The 26,525-nt window shown below is 39.7% G+C and overlaps 1 protein-coding gene across 1 annotated transcript in view; it reads left to right on the top strand.

Moving 5' to 3' along the window:
* Sel1l (SEL1L adaptor subunit of ERAD E3 ubiquitin ligase) overlaps nucleotides 1–26,525 on the top strand; it is a 64,798-nt gene that overhangs the window by 21,812 nt on the left and 16,461 nt on the right. Inside the window, exons 4-18 of the mRNA XM_008828663.3 lie at nucleotides 5,366–5,533; nucleotides 6,781–6,886; nucleotides 7,948–8,110; nucleotides 11,893–11,946; nucleotides 12,026–12,085; nucleotides 14,399–14,480; nucleotides 14,830–14,984; nucleotides 16,843–16,899; nucleotides 19,467–19,535; nucleotides 21,625–21,702; nucleotides 22,735–22,797; nucleotides 23,973–24,060; nucleotides 24,385–24,533; nucleotides 25,221–25,386; nucleotides 25,731–25,805. Coding sequence (XP_008826885.1) covers nucleotides 5,366–5,533; nucleotides 6,781–6,886; nucleotides 7,948–8,110; nucleotides 11,893–11,946; nucleotides 12,026–12,085; nucleotides 14,399–14,480; nucleotides 14,830–14,984; nucleotides 16,843–16,899; nucleotides 19,467–19,535; nucleotides 21,625–21,702; nucleotides 22,735–22,797; nucleotides 23,973–24,060; nucleotides 24,385–24,533; nucleotides 25,221–25,386; nucleotides 25,731–25,805 — 1,533 coding nt within the window. The remainder of the gene's footprint in view (nucleotides 1–5,365; nucleotides 5,534–6,780; nucleotides 6,887–7,947; nucleotides 8,111–11,892; nucleotides 11,947–12,025; nucleotides 12,086–14,398; nucleotides 14,481–14,829; nucleotides 14,985–16,842; nucleotides 16,900–19,466; nucleotides 19,536–21,624; nucleotides 21,703–22,734; nucleotides 22,798–23,972; nucleotides 24,061–24,384; nucleotides 24,534–25,220; nucleotides 25,387–25,730; nucleotides 25,806–26,525) is intronic.

Genomic DNA, 26,525 nt, shown 5'->3' with positions numbered 1-26,525 from the left:
GAGAGCTACAACAAAATAAGAAATCCCTGTTAAAGGTTTCAGATGTTAACTGATGATATTCATAGCTTTTGAGTTGGTGGAAGCTAATGATTTGCTAAGTTAATACCTTGCCAAAGGTTTTTATCTGATAGCCAAAAGGGTGTCATGTCAGACACAGGTGAGTGATAAATGGCTATTAAAGAGAGACTAAAGCTAGCCCAAGATAATTCTGACTTCAGATCTACAAACATTTCAGTTTTCCACAATCATGGAATTTTTTTCTTTAGAGTTGAGTTACTGACTTTTATTACTGACATACTTCATAGAAAAAGGAATGTGGCAAACAGGTTAGAGCTGAATGAAAATGAATCCAGATTGGTGCACGCCACTTCACATGTGGGAGCAGGGCTGTTCCCCACTCAGGCACAGTCTCTGCACACACAGCCCTGGGCACCCTGGGAACAGCTGGCTGATCATCGGGAGCACCAGCTCTTGAAGGGAGTACACCTGCATTCTGTGCAGCCTTGAGAGCCAGCACACATGCAGGAGCCACCAGTGGAGCAGGAACAGTGGGTCCATTCCAAGGTCTGGTGAGGCTTACAGTGCAGGCTGTGGAAGGCATGGAATCAGTTTCCTGTCTGCAAAATCTTCGGCATAGGTGTGGCTTCTCAAAGGAACTTCAGTTCATATTAACTTGGTTTGGTTTCATGAGAAATTATTTGTGCGAGGAAATGCCTTTAGGGGGCAATCTCTATGTAAAAGCACCATGCCCATCCTTACCAGGGCCTCTGAGACTCTAAAACTACCTTTAAAGTTATTATGTAAAGGAGCTAATTGTTCTTAAATAGCAGTTGTTCTGGGCAAGTTTTACTTGCAGTGATGTCACTGGGTTGTCATGAAGTTTGTCACGTTGTATTGGGCACATGTTTTGTTCTGGCTCTACTTTAAAATGTTACTTCTCATGGAGAGCTGGGCTTTGTGTGAACTCTCAATCTTTTTTGCTCATTGCCCATATGGCTACGTTTCATGCTTCCTCTGACAAATGCATTTTAGTCTGTGATGTGATACCTTCGTTAGCATGGTGTCTTGTTTCAAATGCAAGTTCTCAGCTATATACAGCAGCTCTCAACTATTAATGAAAGCAGTCGCTGGTAGCCAGTCACCTAACCTGTGTGTCCTCTCTAAATGTTACTGTGGCAGGCACCAGCAGCAACAAATTCATCTTGACTTGGCCCCTACTGCTTACTTTATTTCTATTATTTTTGACTTTTAATTTTTAAATCAACAGTTATCATTGCATGTTTTAATCACATGTAGCATGAAGCTTTGAAGTTCCTGAGCACTGCATTATGCAGTGGCTCAATCTAGTTTCTAACAAATGTGTTACCACAGTTATTTTTGTAAAGACACCACTCTTACAGTTTCCAGGATAATATGGTACAATCATCATTGACTATAGCTGCAATAGATCTCTTGAAGCTTATTCCTTCTGTCTGTTATTATGTATCCTTTGATCAACATCTATTCCCATGCCTACCCCAGGCCCTGGAAACCGCCATTTTACACCCTATGTCTAAGATGAGCTTACTCATGTTCTTTCTGCGTATGACTCAGATCCAGTACGGCTTCCTCTAAGTCATCTGTTCTGGTGCTTGCTTTGGGGAGTTTCAGGGTGATGGCTGCCTGCTTGGTTGATTTTTTTTTTTTAAACCTTTGTGCTTAATAAAATCATTAAACTCTCAGCCTGTGGCTGGACATTTTTTTTTTTAACATAAAATTGTGTTAAAATAGTTAAAATATAGTTAAAATTGTGTCTTAACTATATTTATAAGTGCATATGTATTCAATTTGAATGCTAGACTCTGTGGAAGTACATGATTACTTGAATTAAATAGCATAAGTAGTTAATTTTACAGAACATTCCTCTAAATTTTAGATATCGGGGGGTTTTGGGTTTTGTTTGTTTTGTTTTGGGGAATTTTTTTTTTTTTTTTTTTGGTCTTTTTGAGGCAGGGTCTCTCTGTAGCCTCAGCTGGCCTGGAACTCACTATATAGACCAGACCAGGCAGGCCTCGATCCTCTTGCCTCTGCCTTCCGAGTGCTGGGATTAAAGGCATGCACCACCATGCCCAGCAGATAATATCAGTCTTTAATGACACCGTAAAGGTTCTTAAAATGGGAAATTTGGCAAGGTAAATTATTTGCATTTGTTTATAGATATCCACAGGAAAACTTGTGTTTTGTTTTATTTTAATATAATTGAAAATGAAGAAAGAATGTGCTTGTGTTCCCAAGACATTTGATTCAGTATATATAATAGCATTTTAGTCACAATTGTTCTTCTTTCTTGGATTCTTTCCTTCAGCATTCAAACATAATGTAATATCTTCCATATTAAAAACAAACCTACCTCCAAAATGCTCCTCCAGCTTCCACTCCATCTTCTTCCTCCCTCGATAGCAAATTCTTTTTTTAAAAATATTTTACTTATTTTTATTTTACGTGCATGAGTGTATTGCCTGCATGCATGTAAGTACACCCGTACATGCTCACAGAAGCCAGAAGGGAGCACTGGATCCCCTGGAACTAGAGTTAAGGATGGTTGTTAACCACCATGTAGGTGCTGGGGTCGGAACCCAGCTCTTCAGCAAGAGCAGCCAGTGCTCTCAACCACTGAGCCATCTCTACATCCCTGATAGCAAAATTCTTAAATTTTGTAATCACTTTCCTTCTTCCTGTTCTCTCCAACTCTGGAAGGCTCAAAGCCCCTCCAGACCACTAAATCTGCCCTTCCCACTCTGATTGCTGGAGATCTGCTCAGTTCTTGGGCATTATCGCCAAGAGTTGTTCACATCTCAGAAGATGCTTTCTTTACGTGGCTGCCGGTTCCTCTCTCACCTGTCTGCACCTACCCTCCAGTGGTGTTTAATTCCTTCTGTGCCATTTCCATGTTTTCATTTATGACTGATCATAGTTGATCTAACCAATCTCCTGTCAACAGATCTTTGAGGTTTTGGGGGTTTGTTTTTAAAATTATACTGCACAGGTATTGTCTTGCACATAATTGCTTTGTGTGTTTGTGGGTACATTTCCATAAGTAAAATCCTAGAAATGGAAAAGCTGGATCTAAAGATGAGGACCTTTAAATTATAAGAAATATTACTGAATGCCCCTCAGAGGAGGATCCAGGTAATATACACTCCTGCCAGCAGTATCAGTTATTTTCCTCTGGACAGCACTGGATGTTTTCAGTTTGTTTTAACTTTTTCTAACTTTCTTTTGTTGTTGTTGCTGGTTTGGTTTTTTTTGTTGTTGTTATTTTGTTTTGTTTTTTTTTTTTTGTTTTGTTTTCTTTGATTTTGAGACAGGATCTCACTATGTAGTCCTGGCTGGCCTAGAACTCACTATGTAAACTAAGCTGTCCTTGAACTCACAGAGATCCACCTGCCTCTACCTCTTGAGTGCTGGGATTAAAAGTGTGTGCCACCATGGCCCAGCTTTTTCTAGCTTTCTTGAATAATGTTAATTGACCTTGTGAGAACACATTTCTAGTAATTTAAGTGTAAAGTGGTCCATTCGTTGGGTTCTCCTATATTATAAGGAAGTGCCTTACTCTTAATGTCAAGATATATTGTAATACGTGTCACAGCCATGATTCCAGCCATGATTCTTTATCCAGAAAATGTGCTGTTGATATAGAACTGGAAAACTGACTTAATGACAGGCCTGTAGTCCTAGCTAGTGAGAGACTGAGGCAGAAGGTTCCCAAGTCCAGGGCTTCTTGGGCTACAGATTGAGTCAAGACCAGCATGGACAATTTAGTGAGAACATGTCTCCATATAAAAAGTAGAAATCAAGCTGGGGCTATACAGTGGTAGAGCTCTTGCCTGAGATGCATAAGGGCCTGGGTTCAACCCCTCAGTACTGGAGGGAAGAAGAGAAGTGTAGACAGAGAATGCTTTCATATGAAAGTATAAATTTGATGAATTAAATGTTCTCTTGAGCCATCATACACCATTTGATTTGAAATTCAAGTTCACAAGCTATAGTCCTACAGACACTTGCAAAGCAGGATTGGCTCTAGTCACAATACATAAGGATACCTGTTTCGAATCTGCAATCAGTCTGACTCCCTAAGGTTATTACTAAAGGATTCCTTGCCCATACACTGCACTTGTACAGTGCACTAATGGTAGTTTTCCTTAAAACATGGACGGGTGAAGTCGAAGAAGAGTTGTCTCATTGGTGACTGCCAGGATGATGAATGGCAGCTACTTGATGTACCTATTTGAAGTTCATTTTGTCTGTCATAGCTTACTGAAAATATTTTTTAAATTAGTATTAATTAAAACTTGTCCTTTTACACTGAAAAGAAAGGAGTCAGCAATAATAGCAGCTGTCATCTCCTGAGCTCTTGTAATCTGGCATGACAGGCACCATATAATACAGTCTAGTAGAACCTACAGTGCACTTAAAAAAAACAACTAATAGTAAAACCCCCAGTATGTATGGTAAGTACTCCAATAAAATGCTGTGTGTTCACAGAGGAATGTGTAAGAAATAAACTTTACCTGGGGAAGCCCTTTCCCTGTATAGCATTATGTTACTGAAAGTGACTTACCCATGCAGAAGATGATAGAATGAGAACACAGCTCGACTACAGGGGCAGTCAAGATGATTCAGTGGGATTTGCCTTAGTTTTTGTTCACTTGTTAGGTAGCAGTTTGGGGCATGTTTTGTTTTGTTTATTTTGTTTTGTTTGGCTTTGCTTTTGAGACAGGGTCTCATTTTAGTACAAACTGGCCTTAAACTCACAGCAGTCTTTAGACAGATGGGTCTTTTTGAGTTCCAGGCCAGCCTGGTCTACATAGTGAGTTCCAGGCCAGTCTGGTCTACATAGTGAGTTCCAGGCCAGCCAGGGATACATAATGAGGCCCTTTCTCAAAAAATAAATAAGGGCCATGAGATGGCTCAGTGGTTAAGAGCACTGGCTGCTCTTGCAGAGGATCTGGATTCGATTCCCAGCCATCTATAACTCCCATTCCAGGGGATCTGGCACCCTCCTCTGACTTCCACCGGCACTGCACAACATGGGTACACTTAACTATGTGCAGGCAATACACTCATACACATAAAAATAATAAATAATTTTTTTAAAAAAATAGATAAATAAATCAAAATTTAAAATACCTCACACTGGGTGTGAGTGGTCAGTCAGGCTTACTAAGTGGACTTGACCTCAAGGTCATCCTACTTGATGAGTGATGACTCTTCTCTGTTCCCTATTATAAATTGTGCATCAAATATCTTTGCTTTCAGATTTTTTAACTGAAATAAATACCAAAGGTAGCATTGGTTATTTAGACTTTTGTCTCTTTCTTTCCAGTCTTGACTGCCATTGAAGGCACAGCGCATGGGGAGCCCTGCCACTTCCCTTTCCTTTTCCTGGATAAGGAGTATGATGAGTGCACGTCAGATGGGAGGGAAGATGGCAGACTGTGGTGTGCCACAACCTATGACTACAGGACAGATGAGAAGTGGGGCTTCTGTGAAAGTGCGTATCGCTCTGGGGCTGGTGGGTCCTGTTGCTTTATGTCCGGGGCTGTGTTCAAAAGGCCTTTTTCTAGCTATACTATAGCCTTAAAGAAGGACTGAAGAGCTGGGAGCAGGCAATACATTTATCTTTAGGCAGGGCTCAGACAGCTTTTCACACTTTTTCTTATTTACAGGTGGTATGTAACCCCTTAAGGCAGACTGCTGAGTTAATATAAAATATAATTATTAATAAAGGAAACAGATGAATGGTGAAGGTTAATAGTGGTTAGAACTTAAAACCTTTTGTAAATGTTTTGAGTGAAATAGTCTATCCTAAGGTACCATTAGATATTTAACCATCCTAAGAATAAGTGTCAGTATCGAAATGCTGACTCTGTAGGCTGTTGGGGGGGAAACCTTCTTATAATAAAAAAACAGCAGAAAATGAACATAACCATTTAATACCAGATAACATTTTTAATGTAATGGCTCTGTAGTCTCTCTGAATGTCCCTGGAAGATAACCATCAGACACAGGCCATCTTCAGATGTAGGCTGGTGTGACTGGCCACCTCAGTTGAATACATTAGGCTTTTCTATATTTAGAAAGTGGAATATATGTCATGAAGGCCTGGGTTTGATCTGCAACACCACATAAACTGGGCTTGGTGGCACATGCCTTAATCCTAGCACTCTGGAGGTAGAGCAGGAGGATCAAAAGTTCAAGGTCATCCTTGGCAACCCATCAGGTTTGAAGCCAGTCTAGGCAGCATGAGGCCCCATCTCCAAAAGACAAGATTTAATTACTTGAACACTGCACACTAAATCTGGATCTATGTTTTTAACAAATCAATTTTTAAATGTTTAATTGTATAATTACATGTTTTTGTAAAATATACAATATTTCAGATAGGGCAACAGTGTCTTTTGGCTGTAATCATATTTTTCAGACTTCTAATATCATTCTGTTGTTATTTTAGCTGAATTTAGCATTTAATCTGAAATTATTTTTAAAATAATTTCACCATTACTAGCACAAAAATACCCTCCCAAAGCAGCCTGATCTTGCTTTTTATAAAAGAAAAAGAGTTCAGTAGATTATGTACTTTTTTTTAAAGGGGATGTTTCTAGACTTGTATCTGGAAATAGTGAAAGATCATTCATTGTATTTTCATTACCACCTAAAAGAATGAGTAAGTTTTGGTACTAGATAAATAAATGGTGTGTTAATCAAGTCCATTTAACTGCATGTGTCATTGTACCTTAGCTGAGGAAGATGCAGCTAAGAGACGGCAGATGCAGGAAGCTGAAGTGATGTACCAGACCGGGATGAAGATTCTGAACGGAAGCAACAAGAAAAGCCAAAAGAGAGAGTAGGTCGTGCTGTCCAACCCCTTCTTCCTTCAAGACAGGCCACTGCTGAGGCAAATAGATGTGTGCTTATTTTCTTAAAAAAACACTTTGCTTCGGGGAACACAAAAGAATTCTTAGGTTCCATTACAAGAAGACTTAATGTGGTCCCTGGGCATTGTAGCCATTGCTGTTACCAGATTTTAAAAAACAGATGAGCCGGCCGTTGGTGGCGCATGCCTTTAATCCCAGCACTTGGGAGGCAGAGGCAGATGGATCTCTGTGAGTTCGAGGCCAGCCTGGTCTTCATAGTGAGTTCCAGGCCAGCTGGGGCTACAGGAAAACCCTGTCTCAAAAAGACAAAAAAAAACTGATGAGAGCTGGGTGTGGTGGCACACACTTAATCTCAGCACTTGGGAGGCAGAGGCAGGTGGATCTCTGTGAGTTCAAGGTCAGCCTGGTCTACATAGTGAGTTCCAGGCCAGCTGAGGCTACAGGGAGACCCTGTCTCAAAAAGACACACACAAAAAAAATACCAGATGAAAGTTGTAGTAGGTTCTAAGAACTGAAAATGAAACCACTGACATAAAACGCAGAAAAAGAATTGTCATCAAGTGTGTTGCTTTTTGGTTTTGACTTGAAATTTTCACCTAGACTTAATACTTGGAAAGAATGTAAAACAAGTGATTGAATATTAGCATTTTATGTCTGATTTCTGCTGATTTTTTGTTAGTCTATGCAAGGAGTTAGAAAAGAGTTGGTGGAATATTTACCTGCCATCTTTATAATTTTGTTACCATTTGTTCTAGATTTTGTTAACCATTTCATTAGATGTTTTTAGAGTCATTGTTAGTGTAGACTATTCCAAGATATTAGGATATCAGTGAGCAACGGGTGCCTCATCTAAATCAAAGTATCCAGGATATTTTCTACATCGTGAATAGAAAGTATCTATCATAGGTAGCATGATATATCTGGAAATTTCTTATTATAAAATAAGATTGTTTATGCTGCATTTTAGTAGGGTTTTTAATGGCAGTTCTAGAGCACTACTGATCTGGTTTCTAACTGCTTCTGTTTAAAGAGCGTATCGGTATCTTCAGAAGGCCGCAAGCATGAACCACACCAAAGCCCTGGAGAGAGTGTCCTATGCTCTTTTGTTCGGTGATTACCTCACACAGAATGTCCAGGCAGCTAAAGAGATGTTTGAGAAACTGACTGAGGAAGGCTCTCCAAAAGGACAGACTGTAAGTGTAGTTTCAATGGAGACTGCACATAGCACTTGTTAATTTTAGTAGCAATTTATTCTCTAGGCCCTGACTTTTTCAGCAAGTATAGAAGACTGGATGACAACATGTCTTCAAATATTAATTTTGGGGCAGACCATTTTACTTATCTTCTTGAATACTACTTCTCCTTAGTCTAAGAACATTTATGGTCAATGAAGATAATTTTATAACAACTACATCTTGCCACAATTTAATTTTTAGTTTTCTGTATTAAATCCATAGAGGGTAAAATATAAAGAGTAATGCTATAAAACAGCAATTCTCTTTTATCTGAAATTACCATTGCATTCCCCCCCAATCTAAATTCTGTAGCAATTATTCCTCTTGATAGCTTTTTAAAAAATATTTTATTTTTATTTTATTTTTTGTGTATAAGTGTATTGCCTGCATGTATGTAAGTGCACCCGTGTCATGCAATGCCTACAGAGGTCAGAAGAGGGCATCAGATCCCCTGGAACTGGAGTTATGGATGGTTGTTAGCCACCATGTGGATGCTGGGAATGGAACCTGGGTCCTCTGTAAAATAGCTAGTGTTCATAACCACCAAGTCATCTCGTGTATACACAGGAAATTAGAACAACTAACCAAAGAACAAGCACCACCTATGTAGCACCCAGACCTGAGCAGTGGTAAGGTATTACTTGCCTTTCTAGACCTTTTTTGTTCTTGCTTTTGTTTTGTTTAAACATTTTTAAATTTTTTATATATTTATTTATTTATTCATTTATTTATTTATTTAGTCTTTTTGAGACAGGGTCTCCCTGTGAGTTCCAGGCTAGCCCGAAGACAGAGTGAGACCCTCAAAACAAACAAAAAAACTCAAACAGATAAAAAAGAGATGAGAGAAATGAGAGATTTCTATATTATTCATTTACAAAACTAACTGAGCAAGTTTAGAATTAGTGTAAAAACAATGGGAACTAATAAAGTTTAAAAATAAAAATGAAACAGAGATAACAAGGGTTGAGGATGTAACTCAGTTGGTAGTGTTCGCCTAGCATAGATGAAGCCCTGGGTACTGCATAAATCAGGCATAGTGACACATGCCTGTAATTTGGTACTCAAAGACCTAGAAGCAGAAGGACCCAAAGTTCAAGGTCGTCCCTGGCTACATACCAAGTTGGAGGCCAGCCTGGACTACATTAAGACTGTCTTAAATATATAAAGACAGTAAGATACCTAGAAATTCATATAGGTCACTTATTTATCCAAGACTCTGATGGTGTGACATCCCATTGTTTCTTCTCAAACCTATTAGCTTCCAGAGACTGTCTGAGAATACTAGATTCCTCCTGAGATGCTGCCTTATCCAGGAGTGCTGCAATCTTTTCATACTAGTCATAATCCTAGAACACCTTTCTCTACTGGCCATTTTCCTTAGTTCTCAAATGATCAGATAGCTCTCCAAATTTCAAAGGAATCTAGCTAACAACAGTCAAGCTCAGAACCACAAACCTAGACATCAGTCTAGGTTGCAGTCCTATTTTCTGCTTTATTTAATGGTCCAATAGTTAACCACTTGAGTCATTTTAAAGATTTGTTTGTTTATTTATTTATTTATTTAGTCTTTTTGAGACAGGGTCTCCCTGTAGCCCCAGCTGACTTGGAACTCACTATGTAGACCAGGCTGGCCTTGATCATACAGACACCCACCTTCCTCTGCCTCCTGCACGCTGTGGGCAGGCCCTTCTTTTTGTGTATATGAACACAGTAATTTTTTATTAAAGTGTTGCTACCCACAGTCCATGACTTGCTACTCTCAGTTATCAGCTTCACCTTTCCGTTCTAGTGAGTTTTTACATCATAATCCCAAATATTTTCAGTGTTGAGGTAAAATTTTTTCTTTACACTGATTTTTGTCCAAGCAAGTGCCCAGCCCAGAACTACAATTTAATTGTTATTTCTAACATAGGCCTTTGCTGGTTTGTTTCTGTGTTAAAAACAGGTCCCTTTTTTCTACAGAGTGTCCTGCCTCTGTTTGCATTGTCAACTAAAGGATGATAAACTCAAGTAACTGTTTTTAGCTTGGACTACATTAGAGGAAATTTTCAGTATCATCTAGTTATGTTATCGATAATATAAGTAATGCAAAGATTGATGCTTAGTAAACTTAAGAGGCCATCTTATTTATTTAAATTGCCTTCAATAATTCAAGTTTAATGAAAATAGGAGATTTGCTTAAAAATAAAATTTATTGTCATAAAGGAAGTTCTTTTTTTATATTGCTATACATACATATTAGTGAATTTTTGTTATTTGGTTTTGGTTTTGTGTTTTTGTTTGGAGGAATTGAATTTGGTTTTATTTGAGACAGGGTCTTCCTATAGCCCCAACTGGCTTAAAATTCACTATGTAGACCAGACTGTCCTTGATCTCATAGAGATCCGCCTGTCTCTGCCTCCCGACTACTGGTATTCAATGTGTATGCTACCAAGCCTGTCTGTAAAATTATTTTTATGATACATTTTCCTCTAAAGTACCATGATAATTTACATTTCTGCAACCCACAAAAACAATACCTGTTTCCTTCCCAACAGCGATAGGACGAAGCTGTATGAAGAAAGTCGTTCCCAGGCTTCACATAGTAACAGGACTCACACCCATCATCTTCATGAGTACTTAATGAGTCTACAAGTCTTTCATATTCTCATTGTTTAGTTATAAACAGATTATATCTTAGTGCTCACCTTTCTTCTGGGGACTGGAGAGATGGCTAAGAGGTTAAGAGTACTGACCATTCTTCCACGGAACCTGAAACTCTTCTGGCCTCTGCGAGCACTGCATGACACGGGTGCACTCACATACATGCAGACAGTACACTTATACACATAAAATAAAAGTAATAAATAAAATGTTCTTTTCAAAGCTTTTTTCCCCTTAGACCAGGTTATGCTTACGCATACATTATCTTCTGAGGCATTGATGTCCCTGTACAATAAGGCAGCATTTTCTTATAATAATCCATCTCTACAGTGTTGCAGCTATCATGCCCTACAAAGCATTCCTTCCATAGTAATTAATGCTAGTTCATGTAGTAAGCAAAGCTTGGTATGATAAGAGATCTCTCTTGCTTGTGCCAGATTAGATTTCTCCTTTCTGTATCAATTCTTCCAAGTGGTGACTTCTGGGCAGCAGCTCACCTCCTTTATTGCCACTCTAGGCTCGTAGTCCTCCCTACAAGGGAGGGTAAAAAGTAGAGAAACTCACAGACTGGTGGACACTAGTGTTCTCACAGGGTCAAGCCTTATGAGTGTGTCTGTCCTTCAGTGGTAGTTTTCTAGGAGCCCATGTGTGCTATAGCACTGCAAGAGAACCTTCCTGACTACTTGCTGCCTCTTTATTCCTGAGATCAGTTATCTTGGGACTCTCTTGTCCCTTTTCATCCCTGTCTGTGCAGAGTATGTTGCTATAATGGTATGACAGTTACTTTTGTCTTCATAATGACTATTCATAAAGATAAAGTCCAAGCTATGTTTAAATGTATTAAGCTTTGTTTTTCTAGTTAATAAGTTAATATTTAATATTTTATTAAAGTATCATTAAACTTTCTAAGTGAACTCAATGATCTGTTGAAAGTTGCACTTAGTGTAGTTGGTTAAGCCTGCACGTGTCACTTCTACGATCATTCATAGTTATAGTCAAGTCTTTTTGTATCTAAAGATTCTTGCATCTTCTCAGTGTATAAAACTGTGTGTATCATCAGCAAAGAAAGACTTTTTACATTCCCGATTTTATTTCAGGCTCTTGGCTTTCTCTACGCCTCTGGACTTGGTGTTAATTCAAGTCAGGCAAAGGTAACCTTATTCCAGACTGCATGTTAAATTTTGAATGCAGAAGCCCTGCACCGTGTTCATTTGTGTGTCTTCTTCACAGGCTCTTGTGTACTATACTTTTGGAGCTCTTGGTGGCAATCTGATAGCCCATATGGTTTTGGTAAGTACAGGTCAGTCAGACAATGAGGAAAGTTGTGTTTGTAGTAGCCATAAGTTCCCCAACCTATGTGAGTGAGACCAAATATTCAGTTGAGTATCCTTCAGATTCTTATTAATGGATATAACACACTGAATCTACATGTGAATAAAAATTTTATCTAAATTGAAATTATCAAAATTCTTTTTTGGATTGGATTATCATCTATTTCTATATTTAAATTGATGAAGGACCTACTGTATAAAGAATTGTATCCTGTAAAGGACACTTAAGAGAATCTTTGTCTTACCTGATAGCATTGCATACCCACATAGCCTAGTCATAAATATAGACTCTTTCCACCAAATTGTTTTTTGGGCTGAGGTGCTTAAGCTTCCATTTACGCTTTGTACACTGATTCAGGATAATCACATGACCTTTGATGCATGAGACTGTTTCAAATGAGTACAAGTTCATTGTTACAGAAACATAAGGAATAGAATGAACAGACAGGAAATCAGTCCAGCACCTGGGAAGGATCTACAGGCCTGGCCAGATGGCACATGAACCTTTAGGAAGGAAAGTCTGAAATCAAGAAACCAGTCCAGCACCTGGGAAGGATCCACAGGCCTAGCCAGATGGCACATGAACCTTTAGGAAGGAAAGTCTGTAGTTTTCTAGCCAATTAGGTAAATTGTAAATAACTATATCCATATGCATTAAAAATAATTATCATCAAGATCCAGAGACTTTTATGCAGACACATAGAAAAGAGTAGAATGCCCAGGAGTTCAGAAACAGGGCAGACAGACAGGAATCCAGCAGAATGGCTGAGTCATGCCGAGGACTTTGGACTCTGTCCTGTCAGTTCAGCCACTGCAGGAGTTGAGGCAAGTAGGAGCAAAGATACTGATGTTTCTGAAACATTTCTCCCTAATTTGATGTTTTCTTTCTTTAGTCTGTGGTAACATACCTCAAACGTGGCTGAAAAGGTCCTTTTAGATACATTTTTAACAAATATGAAATACTAACTTTTTTTTTTTTAAATATCTTATTTATTTTTATTTTATGTGTATGAGTGTATTGCCTGCATGTACGTGAGTGCACCCGTGTCAGGGGGTCAGAAGAGAACTTCAGATTTCCCTGGAACTGGAGTTAAGGACGGTTCATAGCTGCCATGTGGGTGCTGGGAATCGAACCCGGGTCCTCTGCAAAGCAGTCAGTGCTCTTAACCGCTGAGCCATCTCTCCAGCCCAAAATACTAACTTTTGTATGGCAAATTTATATTAAATATTTTATAGGAAGAAATCTTTTTTAAATTGTGATTCCAGGACTGGAGAGATGGCTCAGTGGTTAAGAGCTCTGGCTGCTCTTGCAGAGGACTGAGGCCTGGTTCCCAGCACCCATGTGGCAGCTAACAACTTTCCTTAACTTCAGTTCCAGGGGATCCAGTGCCCTCTTCTGGCCTCTGAAAGCTTTGCACAACACAGGTGCACTTATATACATGCAACAAAGCAGTCCTACACATAAAAAATAAATAATTTTTTAAAAAATAAATAATAAAATTGTGTTTACCAGGGCTGAAGAAATGGCTCAGCAGTTAAGAGCACTGACTGCTCTTGCAAGAGGACCCAGGTTCGATTCCCAGCATCCACATGGCGGCTAAAAAAAAACCTTCCTTAACTCCAGTTCCAGGGAAATCTGAAGCCCTCTTCTGACATCCTGAGCATTGCACTGACACGGATGCACTCACATACATACAGGCAACACACTCATACACATAAAATAAAAATAATAAAATTTTTTAAATTATGTTTACAAACCTTCTTAAATAGTGACTATAGAATTAGATCATAATTGTTACATGTGTTACTGAACAGTAATGCCCTAGAGAGTGCCAGTTGGTGAAGTCTGGGCAGACTGATTCCAGAGAGCATTCCCCTCTGTGTGATGCTCTATAATCATCTGCTTCCCACTTACCCTGGTCATTTGTTGCTAGTGTACTTGTGCTGCTTCCAGTGTCTCACATTCCTTCCTCTGCTGCTTCATTTCTTTGCTAATTGGGAAGACAGCTTCATTTTTGTTATGACTGTATCTGCAGTAGGATGAGCATTGCTTCTGCATGAAACTCGGACCACGAACCTGCACATGCTTCAAAAAGCTCATGGCAATTACTTGATTATTCTAGGAATTTTATTTTCTAGTATTAACTATAGACTGCTTGTTGAAGTATTGGATCAAAGGACAGCAAAATTACATTGTGAATGTGGTTAGCTTGTCTCAGAACACCACAGGAACCTGTACTACTACTGGCTACTCACTCGAGGTGTCTTACAGGGTTACCGGTACTGGGCTGGCATTGGAGTCCTCCAGAGTTGTGAGTCAGCACTGACCCATTATCGCCTGGTTGCCAATCATGGTAGCTATTTTTTTCTCTCTTTGACCTTCTAGGGGGGAAAAAAAGAATTAATTTTAAATACATGTTTTGGTTGCAGTAGTTGAACCGCCATGAATGGCTCTCGAGTTGATTCATCTTTTAACTACTCTGTTAAGAAATACTTTCTTTTCATATTTTGTTTTGCATTGTACTTTCTAAACATTTTTGCAGAAAAAGTGATTTATTAATAGATGGCTATTTTGTAACCTGTAGGCTACTACAGAGCAGTACGTTGAACATTGTGTCTGTCAACATTTGGAAGCTAGAATTACACTTCTCTGGGGCCAGTCTGCTGACTGCCTTCACATTCCTATTTGTTCTTCTGTTTCAGTTGCTAGTGATATCTCTCTAACTGGAGGTTCCGTAGTACAGAGAATACGGCTGCCTGATGAAGTGGAAAACCCAGGGATGAACAGTGGGATGCTGGAAGAAGATTTGATTCAGTATTACCAGTTCCTAGCTGAGAAGGGTGATGTCCAAGCACAGGTGTGCATTTCAGCATCTTTGGGAATTTTTCACTGAATTGTGTACTTTGATCTGGGGAGGGACAGCACTCACATCTGTAACATCTCATTGCTCTGAGCAGTTATTTGCTCCGAATTAGAGTCACCAGAGAGGCATTTAGAAAAAATGCCTCACTCTCAACATATTATTTTCTATTGAGATTGTAGTTGTTGGGTTAAGAGCACTGGCTGCTCTTGCAGAGGACCCTGGTTCCAGTTTCTAGAACCCACACAGTGGCTAACAACTATCTGTAACTCCAGTTCCAGGGGATCTGATGCCATCTTTTGGCCTCTGTGGGCATTGTATGCACATAGTGCACTTACATGCAAGCAAAACACTCATATACGTACAAGATAAATAAATAAGTAAATTAAAAATAAGTAAACATTTTAGCCGGGCATGGTGGTGCACGCCTTTAATCCCAGCACTTGGGAGGGAGAGGCAGGCAGATCTCTGTGAGTTCAAGGCCAGCCTGGTCTACATAGTGAGTTCCAGGATAGCTGAGGCTACAGGGAGACCCTGTCTCAAAAAGACCAGGAAAAAAAAAAGTAAACATTTTAAAAGATTGCTGTTGTTTTTACATTAGGGTATATAGAAATAAGCAATAGGTACTAAGAGCAGTTTTAGGGCTCACAGAGGGGGAAAACTACAGGGAAGAGTAGATCCAAATATTAACTCACAGAACTTGGAATAAAATCAGCCTGTCCAATTAAGTGTTCTCCTTTCACATTAAGGCTGTCCTGTGGTTTACATTCTCTCACTTGCTTTCTGCTTACTGTACTTTTCCATGGTCCCTTTTCTCTGCTTTCTTGACCTTGTGTCTTGGGTGCTTTCTGCTATTGCCTCTCCTTCTCCAGTAGCTTGACACTTGGGTATTGGTGTTTACCTAGAGATTGCCACACATACCTCTGCCTATTAGATATAGTGAGGGTGAGCACTTTTGCCATCCCTAGAACAACACAGAGACCTCAGAATAAGCTGTGAGTGGGTTAATTCTGTGTATTTTTTTAACTTTACAACATTTTTGTTTTGTACAGTACATTTTAATTTTTTTTTTCTGGACCCAGGTGCAGAGGAAGAGTTCTTTCCCAACTCTTTTTTTTTTTTTTGTACATATTAATTTAAATTAATTCACAATTTGTCTTTTGTTTCCTTTTTATGTCTTGCTTCATTGTTAAGCTTCTCAGATAATCATCTTGTTGCCCTAAGAGCATCCTTTATTTCCTTTAGATCACATTCATTGGGGAGTGGAGGAGGGGAGGACTGGTTCAGTGAGTAAAGTGTTTGTTGCATAAGCTTGCGGGTCACAGTTCAGATTCCCAGAACCCACATAAATACTGGGTGAATGTGGCTGCCTAGCTGTAATTCTACTGCTCAGAAAGGATCCCCAGAGCAAGCTGGCTACCTAACTAGTGTGATTGGTGGCCTCTGGGTTCAATTGAGAGACCCTACCTCAGTGAGTTAAATAGAAAACAGTCAAGGGAAAATCCTGAAGGCAACCTCAGGTCTCCATATGCATGCACATACACGTGCACTCACACACACATCTACCTACATGCATTCAAACATACGTACGTGAACACAGACCACACATACACACACACAAAAGTGCTTTTTATATTACCCCCATTTCAGAAGGATACTTGTGATTTTAAACGTAGCTTTTTAGTTCTTCCCAGTATTAGATTAATTAAAGTAGAATAATGTAATCAGGATTGAAAATTAATCTTGTAGTCTTTGAGTAATGAACACAGCCCTTTTCCACCAGTTTCCTATCGGTCTGATTTTAACTGTGTGCCAAGTTCTAGCCTTCACTTCTGCATCGTTTTTGTTTTTTCAGGTTGGTCTAGGACAGTTACATCTTCACGGAGGGCGTGGAGTGGAACAGAATCACCAGGTAACCACCTTGTGCTAGCTTCACACTCACTGTAGCAAGAAATGTTGCTTCACGTTCATTCTTTGGTAGTCAGGCTTAGTGAGACACCTGTGACGGGTGAGCCTGCACATCCACCTCACTGTTCGTTGGCATGTGAATAGACCTCAGAAGAGCAATGATTTCATTGCCTGTGTGAGTGCACATGTGTATGAGTATGTGCATGCATACCACGTGTGCAAGTGCATGTCTCAATAAATGTTTGTCAGTCATAAAACTTACCTTGCTACATGCCAGTTAACTATGCCAAGTAAGGTTATTTCATTACTATATCCCTTCAGCTCTAAAAGTAAAAAAAAAAAAAAAAAAAAAAAAAAAAAAAAAAGTTAAATTGTCACAAAAATACAACTACCACTAAAACTATGCTGAGTATCTAGGGTGCCCTTTATTTGGGCACCTTAGGCAGCTTTCACTGTCTCTAGGTCACTAAAATGTGTGCCCTGAACCAGCTACTTGATAAAAAATGTTTGGTGAGAGGACAGAATTCCAAATAAGAGTTTGCTACAAATCTTTGTCGTAACAGACACGGGGAAGCTTTTGTCTGATATGCTGCCTATCTGTAGAGCAGCTGCACAGTGGTAAATTGTTTCACTAATGAAAGTACACAGTTGCATTAAATCAACAAATATTTCTGTTCTTACTATATGCCTGTCACTGTTAGGTTTTCAAGATACAGCACTGGACAGTTGTTGCCCTTAATGGAGTTTCAGGTTCAGTAGAAGCATTTTTTAAATAGTTATATAAAATAATAATAAGCATTTTAAAGTTGTGATTACTGTTACAAAGAAGAATTATACAAAGAGTATAAAAATTGGGTAATGGAAGGGGTAAGATACCAGCTGTCAAGGAAGACTGCTTTAAGGAGAAGTGGATGACATTACACTGGAGGAAGGGTCTTTCAAAGACAAAGGGACAATATCTGTCAAGGTTCTGGGACAGGAAGGGCACAACTGTTATGCCATATACAGACAGCATAGGACATAATGTGCTGAGACAGACAGTGCCTGGGCATGTGGGATTATCCCTCATACTTCAGGGGACTCCTGGCCAGCATGCTCCAGTTTTGAAACACTGACTTTTGCTGCAGCATGGAGCGTACATCAGAAGAGTCCCAAATTAGAAATGGGGAGACCAGAGAGGGGAGTGAATATTCCAGAGCTCCTGTGAGAGAGAACATAGTATGGGCTAGAGCTGTGGTCCTAGCAGTTAGTGGATGGATTGAACATGTATTTTGTGAGTTCTATAATTCACTGGATATGAGAACAAAGGAAAGAGAATACCTCGAACAGCCAGTAGATGTTAGACATCACCTACTTCAACTGAGGTCCTGGAGCAAAAGCAGTTGGGGTCAAGGAGAGGTTTCAGGTATATGTTCAAGCAGTAGATGAAGTATTCAGAGGTAGTTAAATAGACTAGTTTGGAGCTCAAAATATAAATTTAGGAGTTCTCATCAGCTAGGTGTTATGGGAAGCCGTGGAGTGGGTAAGATTGTTTAGAGACTGTAAAGTGAGAATTGGGTCAGGAGTTAAGCCCTGAAGAATGTAAATGTTTAGAGGTCAGCTGGTAGAATAGGATGGTACAGGTAGTTAGGAAGGAAAACAGCACAGGATGACAAGTGAAGCCAAGCTAAGGAGTGTCTCCAGAGTACAGAGACTGCATCAGATGCTTCAGAGAGGTGCTGTTAGATGAGAGATTTTCACTGACCACGTGAAAGTCATTGGTGGCTTAATGATCTGAAGTTGTTGATGGAAGCCATTTAAACTTATAGAGTGGGGTAGAGCCCTGTAGAGATTTGTGGAGCAGTGTAGCTGTGAAGGTTAGCAGCTCATGGATAGCAGTCTGTTAGAGGAACTGGGGCTCTGAAGAAAAAAGGCATTTTTGTATATTTTGGTACTATTTTTTAATAATAAGTTACTAGAATGTACTTAATGGAGAAAAGATCAGAAAGGATGAAAGGTAGACTAAATCAGCAGGGGACGCAAGCAATAACCCGTGATACAAGACCCTTAACAAAAATGCATAGTATCATAGGTGACAGTAATGAATTTCCACTGATGCCAGTGAAGTTTAGTTATATGACTGTGTACAACCAGAAACCTTTCTCTAAATACAGAAGGAAATTGTATCCCTAAATATGCCTTTGCCTTGTGAGTCCTTCTTAGTTTCTTCTTTTCTCCCAGTATACCATAAACAGGTGAGTTTGAGCTGCTATGAGATGTCTTCTAAGCCATGGGAAGCTCGCTCACATTTGACTGTAAATAATACATCTTCTTAGCTCTGAAGTTAGGGACAATCAGAAATATCTTTGTGGTTATAACTGTAAAATGACTTAAAGATAATGGTACCCTGGTTTAGCTACCAGACAAAATAAAACTTCTGGATGTACACATTTCTGTTTTGGAAATTGATAACTGGATATTCTTGTTTTTAAACCAACTTTAATAAGATTATTTTTATGTTTCTGAAAAAGTGTTTTAACTAAAACAAATGCCATTGAAAACTAATTACTTCCACAAATTCTTGTCTTGCAGAGAGCATTTGACTATTTCACTTTAGCAGCAAATGCTGGGAATTCACATGCTATGGCCTTCCTGGGAAAGGTACTGTGTGCCGTGTAACTCTGTTGTGTAACAGCAAAATCAAATTTCCAGTGCTACGGTATTACATCTTATCTTAAGGTCTTGGGGCACTTTCTCAGGGCAACTTAAACACAGCATAGCATTTTCATAAGTAGGTTAATTCTTCACTGAAGTTAGTGGTCACTATCTTAAGCTCCTAATACTATATGTCTTATGTATAGTAATGAGAAATTTAAGGAAGTTTAGATGGACTCTTTAAGGATAAAGATAAGCCGGGTGTGGTAGTGCATGCCTTTAATCCCAGCACTCAGGAGGCAGAGGCAGGCGGATCTCTGTGAGTTCAAGGCCAGCCTGGTCTACATAGTGAGTTCCAGGCCAGCTGGGGCTACAGAGAGACGCTGTCTCAAAAAGACCAAAATAAATAAACAAGAACGCCTCATCACTATTTGCCACATAATCACACCTAGTTACTTGGGACCTGGAATTTTATGTTCAAACATTGCAGAACTGTAGCATAGGTAGTGTGGTGCTGGTGGTATGGTAGTGAGTTTATCAGCCTTCCAACATGATAGCGCAGGCATTGGTATTCCTGTGTTTGTTTAAGTACTTAAATCTTTGTCCTCTAGCATTTTGACTTTTGCCTTGATTTACTAATTAATCATTGTCTAAAAACAATTGTATATGTTCATGAATGAAAAGCAGCATTGGCCGTTCTGTTTTCCTTTCTTCTTGGCTCATATCTGATACTGTAATTGATTCAAGTCTTAAACCTTGTTAAATAACCTCTTGGTTATTTGTTGGTTTTGTGTGTGCACATGCATACAAATGTGTGTGCCTGTTTGTGGAAGCTAGAAAAAAACCTCAGGTATTATTCATCAAGTACCAGCCACCTTATTTTTGAGACAGGGTCTCTCACCAGCCTGGAACTCACCAAGCAGGCCCCACTGGCTGGCCATCTAGCCCCAGGGATCTATCCGTCTCTGCCTCTCTAGCATTGGGATTGCAAGTATATACCACCATACCCATCTTTCTTCATACTTCGGTTCTGGGGTTCAAACTTGGGTCCTTGTGCAAGCGTTTTCCTACTGAGCCATTTCCCCACCCACCTTTTAGTTATTTGTTGACCTGAAAGCCACCATTGACCCAATTCTGGGGACAGCCTGGTAAATGGAAGTTAAGGAGACATTGTGACTGACAGCCTGCTTGTCCTCATGGGCTCGATTGTCTGTCCCCAACCAAATTATTAGCTATTTGATTGCCCTGGACAAAGTGAAAAAGTGATTCACCCGGGGGTTAAAGTCTTATTATCTTTAGGCTGGTGAAATGGCTTATCTGGTAAAGTAGATCACCAGGACCCACAGAGTGAATAGAGAGAACCAAGTTGTCCTCTGACCTCTACACACATACCGTGGCATATGCATGCCCACACATACACACACACGCACACACACACACACACACACACACACACAGATAAATAAATGTAATAAAAATTTTTTAGGATTTCTTGAGGTAGTCATTAAGCATTATATATTCATATTTATAGGTAAATTATAAATTTAGTAGAAATCAAATACATAAATTATAGCTGGGCATGATGGCACACACCTTTAATCCCAGTACTCAGAAGACAGAAGCAGGTAGATCTCTGTGAGATTGAGGGCAGTCAGGTCTACATAATGAGTTCCAAGCCAGCTGTGGCTACAGGGAGACCCTGTCTCAATAAAAGGAAAAAAAACCAAATACATAAAATGTTTGGTAATAGGGGCTGGAGAGGTGGCTCAGCAGTTAAGAACACTGACTGGTCTTGCAGAAGACCCGGGTTCGAATCCCAGCACATATATGGCAGCTAACAACTGTCTGTAACTCCAACAGCCTCTTCTGTCCTCTGCAGGCATTGCATGACACAGGTGCACTTACCTACATGCAGGCGTAACACTTGTATACATAAAATAAAAATAATAAATATTTTTTTAAAAAAGCAATGTTTGGTAATAAATGTTTGCCTTAAGTTCTACAATATCCTGTGGAAAATTCTAAACTATATGAGATGATTTCAAGACGGGAAAAAAATGTAACTGGAGAGAATGAAATTGGGGTCTGTTTCCAGATGTATTCTGAGGGGAGTGACATCGTGCCTCAGAGCAATGAGACAGCTCTTCACTACTTCAAGAAAGCTGCTGACATGGTAAGACTGCCTGGCCTGGGACTGACCTGTGGGTCACACTACTAGTATTTAGTAAATGTACTATTGAAGGATTAATTATAACCAACTTATGCCATAAGTTATTGAAAGTGCTTATGTATGCCTAATGGGTTGACCAAACAAAGCCTTGCCAATAAAAGCTGTTTCTGTTTTAGGAACTATATGGTTGAATATTCACTATATTTAAATTTCTTTTCAGTGTTTCCTAATCAAGGAAAAACTGATTTTTAGCAGTGAAACTGGGAGTTACATGATCTACCTCATTTGTACTACAACTTGAGTTTAAAAGCCTGCCTAATCTGGTTCTGATGGTAACCATTAACTTAATCTTGGGTTTCTCTGACCCAGAATAAACTGTGTGTGCATCTTAAAGCTCTGTATGCTCCAGTGTGCACACTGACCTCTTTGCCACCTCCAAGTTACTGTTTCCAGATGTCATCTAAGTGTCCCCCTGGGAGATATTATAACAATTTTTTTAAAGATGTCTCCTATCCCTGTAAGTTTGGGTGAATTCTAGAATTTTCTGTTTTCCCTCTCAAAATACCGGCTTTTTCTTGCTCCATGACAGTCCCATTGATCCTAGTGTCTCTGCCATCTGGTAGCAGTGTGGCTGTATTACATGACTGTTGACTGTGCCGTGGCTCCATCCTTCCTCCTTGATTAGGACAGGGCACAAGCAATGAAAAGTACCTGCAAAATGTGACCCGCTTCTAATTTGTTGAAATATGTTACTTACGTTTTGTATCATAAATTCATGATACTGGTAGTCATAAAAACAGGTCACTGAAATTGATACTAAATGCATTTGTTGTTTAATCTTTGAATGCAAATTACAACTCTCGAGTATCTAAAAGACAAATTGGGTTTAGTCTGATGGAAAAAAGGAAAGTTTCATTTTGAATTGAAAGCTAATAAAAAACATGTTTAATATGCTTTAAGTTATTTCTTCTGCAGTCATTTATCCTTGCCTATTTTTTAATGAGTTCCTTTCTGTCTGATTTTTCTGGTTTGCAGGGCAACCCAGTTGGACAGAGCGGGCTTGGAATGGCCTACCTCTACGGGAGAGGAGTTCAAGTTGTAAGTGTGCAGTCTGGCATCCTGAGTCTAGTAAACAGCCAATGAGGATGGGAGGCATTCCTTGACTAGCTGCCCACTTCACACTCCATTGTAACCAAAGCTGAGCCCTTCCTGCTGTCTCTTGAGTTGCCATCTTGTACCCCCCGCCCCCACCTCCATGACAACTGCCTTCTTAGGCCAGCTGCATCTCGGATCATCTAAGGGGTAGAGTTGTTTCTTCACTCTGCTTCCTACACCCCTTCCTCTTCCTGTTTCTCCAGGACTAACATCTTCCTTGCCTGCTTCTTTACTCCAGCCCAGGAAAACACCCCCGTCTCTTTCATCTGGAAGGAGCTTTCCCTCTGCCCTTTGCTCCTTCTAGCTACCGCCTCTCTTCTCTAGTCCTTCACTGCAAAGCCACGTTTCTCCAAAGAAGGGACTTTAGTAAGCCTTTTTTTTTCAGTTCTCAGTTGTCAGGTTTCTGACTCATACAGCTGCTCTCTCTGTCCAGGTCACCAGTAACCTCCTAAATGTCAGTGTTGTGTCTGCAAGCTCTTGGTGTCCTTGGCCACTGTCCTATGGTAGATGCCCCTCAACCATAATGTTGTTTCAGATGATCTCACCAAGCAATGTGTTCTTTTAATTTGAGACTGAAACTGAGCCAGGCTTAAAAGTCTGACTGATAGTTTATTCCCTAATGTAAATATGATAATATGTTGTCACTTTGACTCCTGGTCATTTTAGGATACCAAAATTCAGAATAATTTGTGTTTTATGTCTTCTCTGTGCTTACATATGACCTTTGAAACATAAACACATTGTGTTTGGTAAGATGCACAGGGAGGAAGCAAGTAAGGAGAAAATAATGCTCCATAGTTAATATTAGGAAAATTGATTTTAAAGGAGTTAGTTGATTAGTAAAAAAAAAAGAGTATTTCTTAATTTCTAGTGTTCTAAGAGTGAGCATATAGGTTGTCTCATAAAACTCTTATTTGCTTTTCCTCATAGGCTGAAACTCCTCCTCCAACCTGAAGTCTTAACAGCTGTGTTTGTTTTTATTAAATTAGAAGGTGGTCCTTTTAAAATGGTTTTCAACAATGTGTGTCCTTTGTTCATTCCTTTTAATGAATGAATCTCAGACTCCTGAGTCTATCAGCCTTCGGTGCTTTCTTACTATTTGATGTATTTTTCTACAGAATTATGACCTGGCATTGAAGTATTTCCAGAAAGCTGCTGAACAAGGCTGGGTGGATGGGCAGCTCCAGCTTGGTTCAATGTACTATAGTAAGTGACTGTGGAATTCATGGCGAATATTCCAAGATCTAAACTAATGTATTTCCACTAGGTGGCACTATGATATAGAAATGGGAGATACTCAACTCTGGCAGATTAAGACTCAGTTCAGTTACTTGTGCATCTTGTTTTTGTTATAAAGTGGATTAATTTGAGAATTATTAAGCTACATTAATTTATTAACTTTCATTGGTGTATTTTACTGAATACTCTGGCTTCCACTGGTTTTATCCCTTACAAAGAACATTTTTCCGATGCTTAACTGATTCCTATTAAAGACTGTACTCACCTCGTGTGTTTGGGTTTTTTCTTCAGATGGCATTGGAGTCAAGAGAGATTATAAACAGGCCTTGAAGTATTTTAATTTAGCTTCCCAAGGAGGTCATATCTTGGCTTTCTATAACCTAGCGCAGATGCATGCCAGCGGCACAGGGGTGATGCGATCCTGTCATACTGCGGTGGAGGTAAGGGCTTTTCTGCCGGCTTACACGTAGGAACTGGATTTTCCCAGTAGAGAAGCTTGCACTTCTAGTTTTCTTTACGTGATTTCTTCCACATTGGAAGATGACTCGGCCTATCAGCAGTGATCTAGTGAGGGAAGAAACTGGGATCTGTGGCTACTTGTTGCCCTTGCTTTCTGTCCCTGTTAGAAGCAAAGATTGTCAGAGCAGGCGTTGGCATCTGCAGCCTCCCTGGCATCTTTGACAGTATTTGATACATGGTGTCAAAATAAAGAGTACGTTGAGGGAGTGCTCCAAGCAGCCATGCTTCTCTCTCCTAGCTGGAAATTGTCCTCTAGCACTCTCATACCTACTCTGGAGGGATAGTGATAAATGCTCGTCAGAAAATCTTCACTTGTAAAATTGGGCAATTAATCGCCCCCACCTCATGGACAGCAGCCCCTCATGTAAGATAATGTGTTAATATCTATAATATATATAAATCACTAGAATAGCACTTGGCCACAGTAAATAGTAAGTAATTTCTCTTATTTTTATGTGTGTTTACTTCTAAATAGTAAGAGAAAGCAAGTTACTAGCAAGTCATAGAGCAAACTTAACAGTGCTATAACCAAGATGCAAGACTTGTTTCTAGCATATGTATGTATATGTGTGTGTGTATGTATATATCCTTTTTTTCTCTTCTCACAGTTGTTTAAGAATGTGTGTGAGCGAGGTCGTTGGTCTGAGAGGCTTATGACTGCCTATAACAGCTATAAAGACGGTGACTACAATGCTGCAGTAATCCAGTACCTCCTGCTGGCTGAACAGGGCTATGAAGTGGCACAAAGCAATGCAGCCTTCATCCTTGATCAGAGTAAGGCCCGCTTCAGGCCTGCCGTGGGTTTAACTGCAGTCAGCAAAAACAGTTCTCAAAACAGAATGCATACACAAAACCACCATTTTCCAACCCTAGGTCCCTAGAAGTAGCTCAGTGACTACTCTCAGTATCGGAACCATGGATAAAAAATGTTCCAGAGAGTGGCACTGTCCTGAGTCAAATGATTCTTTTGAGCCCAGTGTTTTGTTCTAATACTTAATTTCAGTACTTGCTAGTTGAATGTTTATTGGGTCCACATACCTTAGCTTGCAAATGAAACCAGAAAGTCTCAGCATCTCTCCTTAAATATTCTGACTTTTGTTTCACTTCTTTTCCTGTAGGAGAAGCGACCATTGTAGGTGAGAATGAAACCTACCCCAGAGCTTTGCTGCACTGGAACAGGGCCGCCTCACAGGGTAAGTGGTTGATTGTAGAAACAACGAGAGTCTCACCCAGGGACCTCGCTGTGTGTGTCTCTCTCTCATGAACATTATGTCATCAGAGATGCCATTGTTTATCTTGCTTGTGTCATGATCAGTGTTTATTCTTAAGGCAGTAATTGAATTGCCAGTCTTTGCATTGGACATTTTCATCAGTGTTTGGTTTTTGCTTTCAGGCCAGTTGAGTGTAGAGAACAAGAACTGAATAGAATGTGTAATATCAGCCCGAACTGGAAAAGGACATAACTTTCCTCTTTTCTTTTTGTTTTAAACATTTCTCCACACATACTCCTTTCAACACTGTCTGCCTGCCCCTTCCCCAGTCCTACACAGTGACCAGCTGCACTGCCATTCCCAGTGTAAATGAATGGAGCCTGGTTGTGTGAAGAGCTGCATTAGTGAAACAGTCCCCACCTTGTTTGACTCCTCTCCAATACTGCAGTGCGTTTTGCAGAAGAGCTAAACTTCTCGTGTAAATTTTCACTGCCTTTCTAACTTGACTGAAGAATTTATTTTAAAGTTTATTTACTGCAAATGAAATTTCTTTTGTAATGTTTTTAAAAATAACATTTTGAGCCTGGCGTGGTGGCGCACGAGGCAGGCGGATCTCTCTGAGTTCGAGGCCAGCCTGGTCTTCATAGTGAATCCAGGACAGCTGGGGCTACAGGGAGACCCTGCCTCAAAAAGACCAAAAAT

This window comes from Nannospalax galili, unplaced genomic scaffold (genome assembly GCF_000622305.1).
Source record: "Nannospalax galili isolate Female #2095 unplaced genomic scaffold, S.galili_v1.0 scaffold374, whole genome shotgun sequence".
In the NCBI taxonomy this organism is placed as follows: domain Eukaryota; kingdom Metazoa; phylum Chordata; class Mammalia; order Rodentia; family Spalacidae; genus Nannospalax; species Nannospalax galili.
The sequence above is the reverse complement of the archived record's forward strand: the minus strand, read 5'-3'. Positions and strand labels throughout refer to the sequence as shown.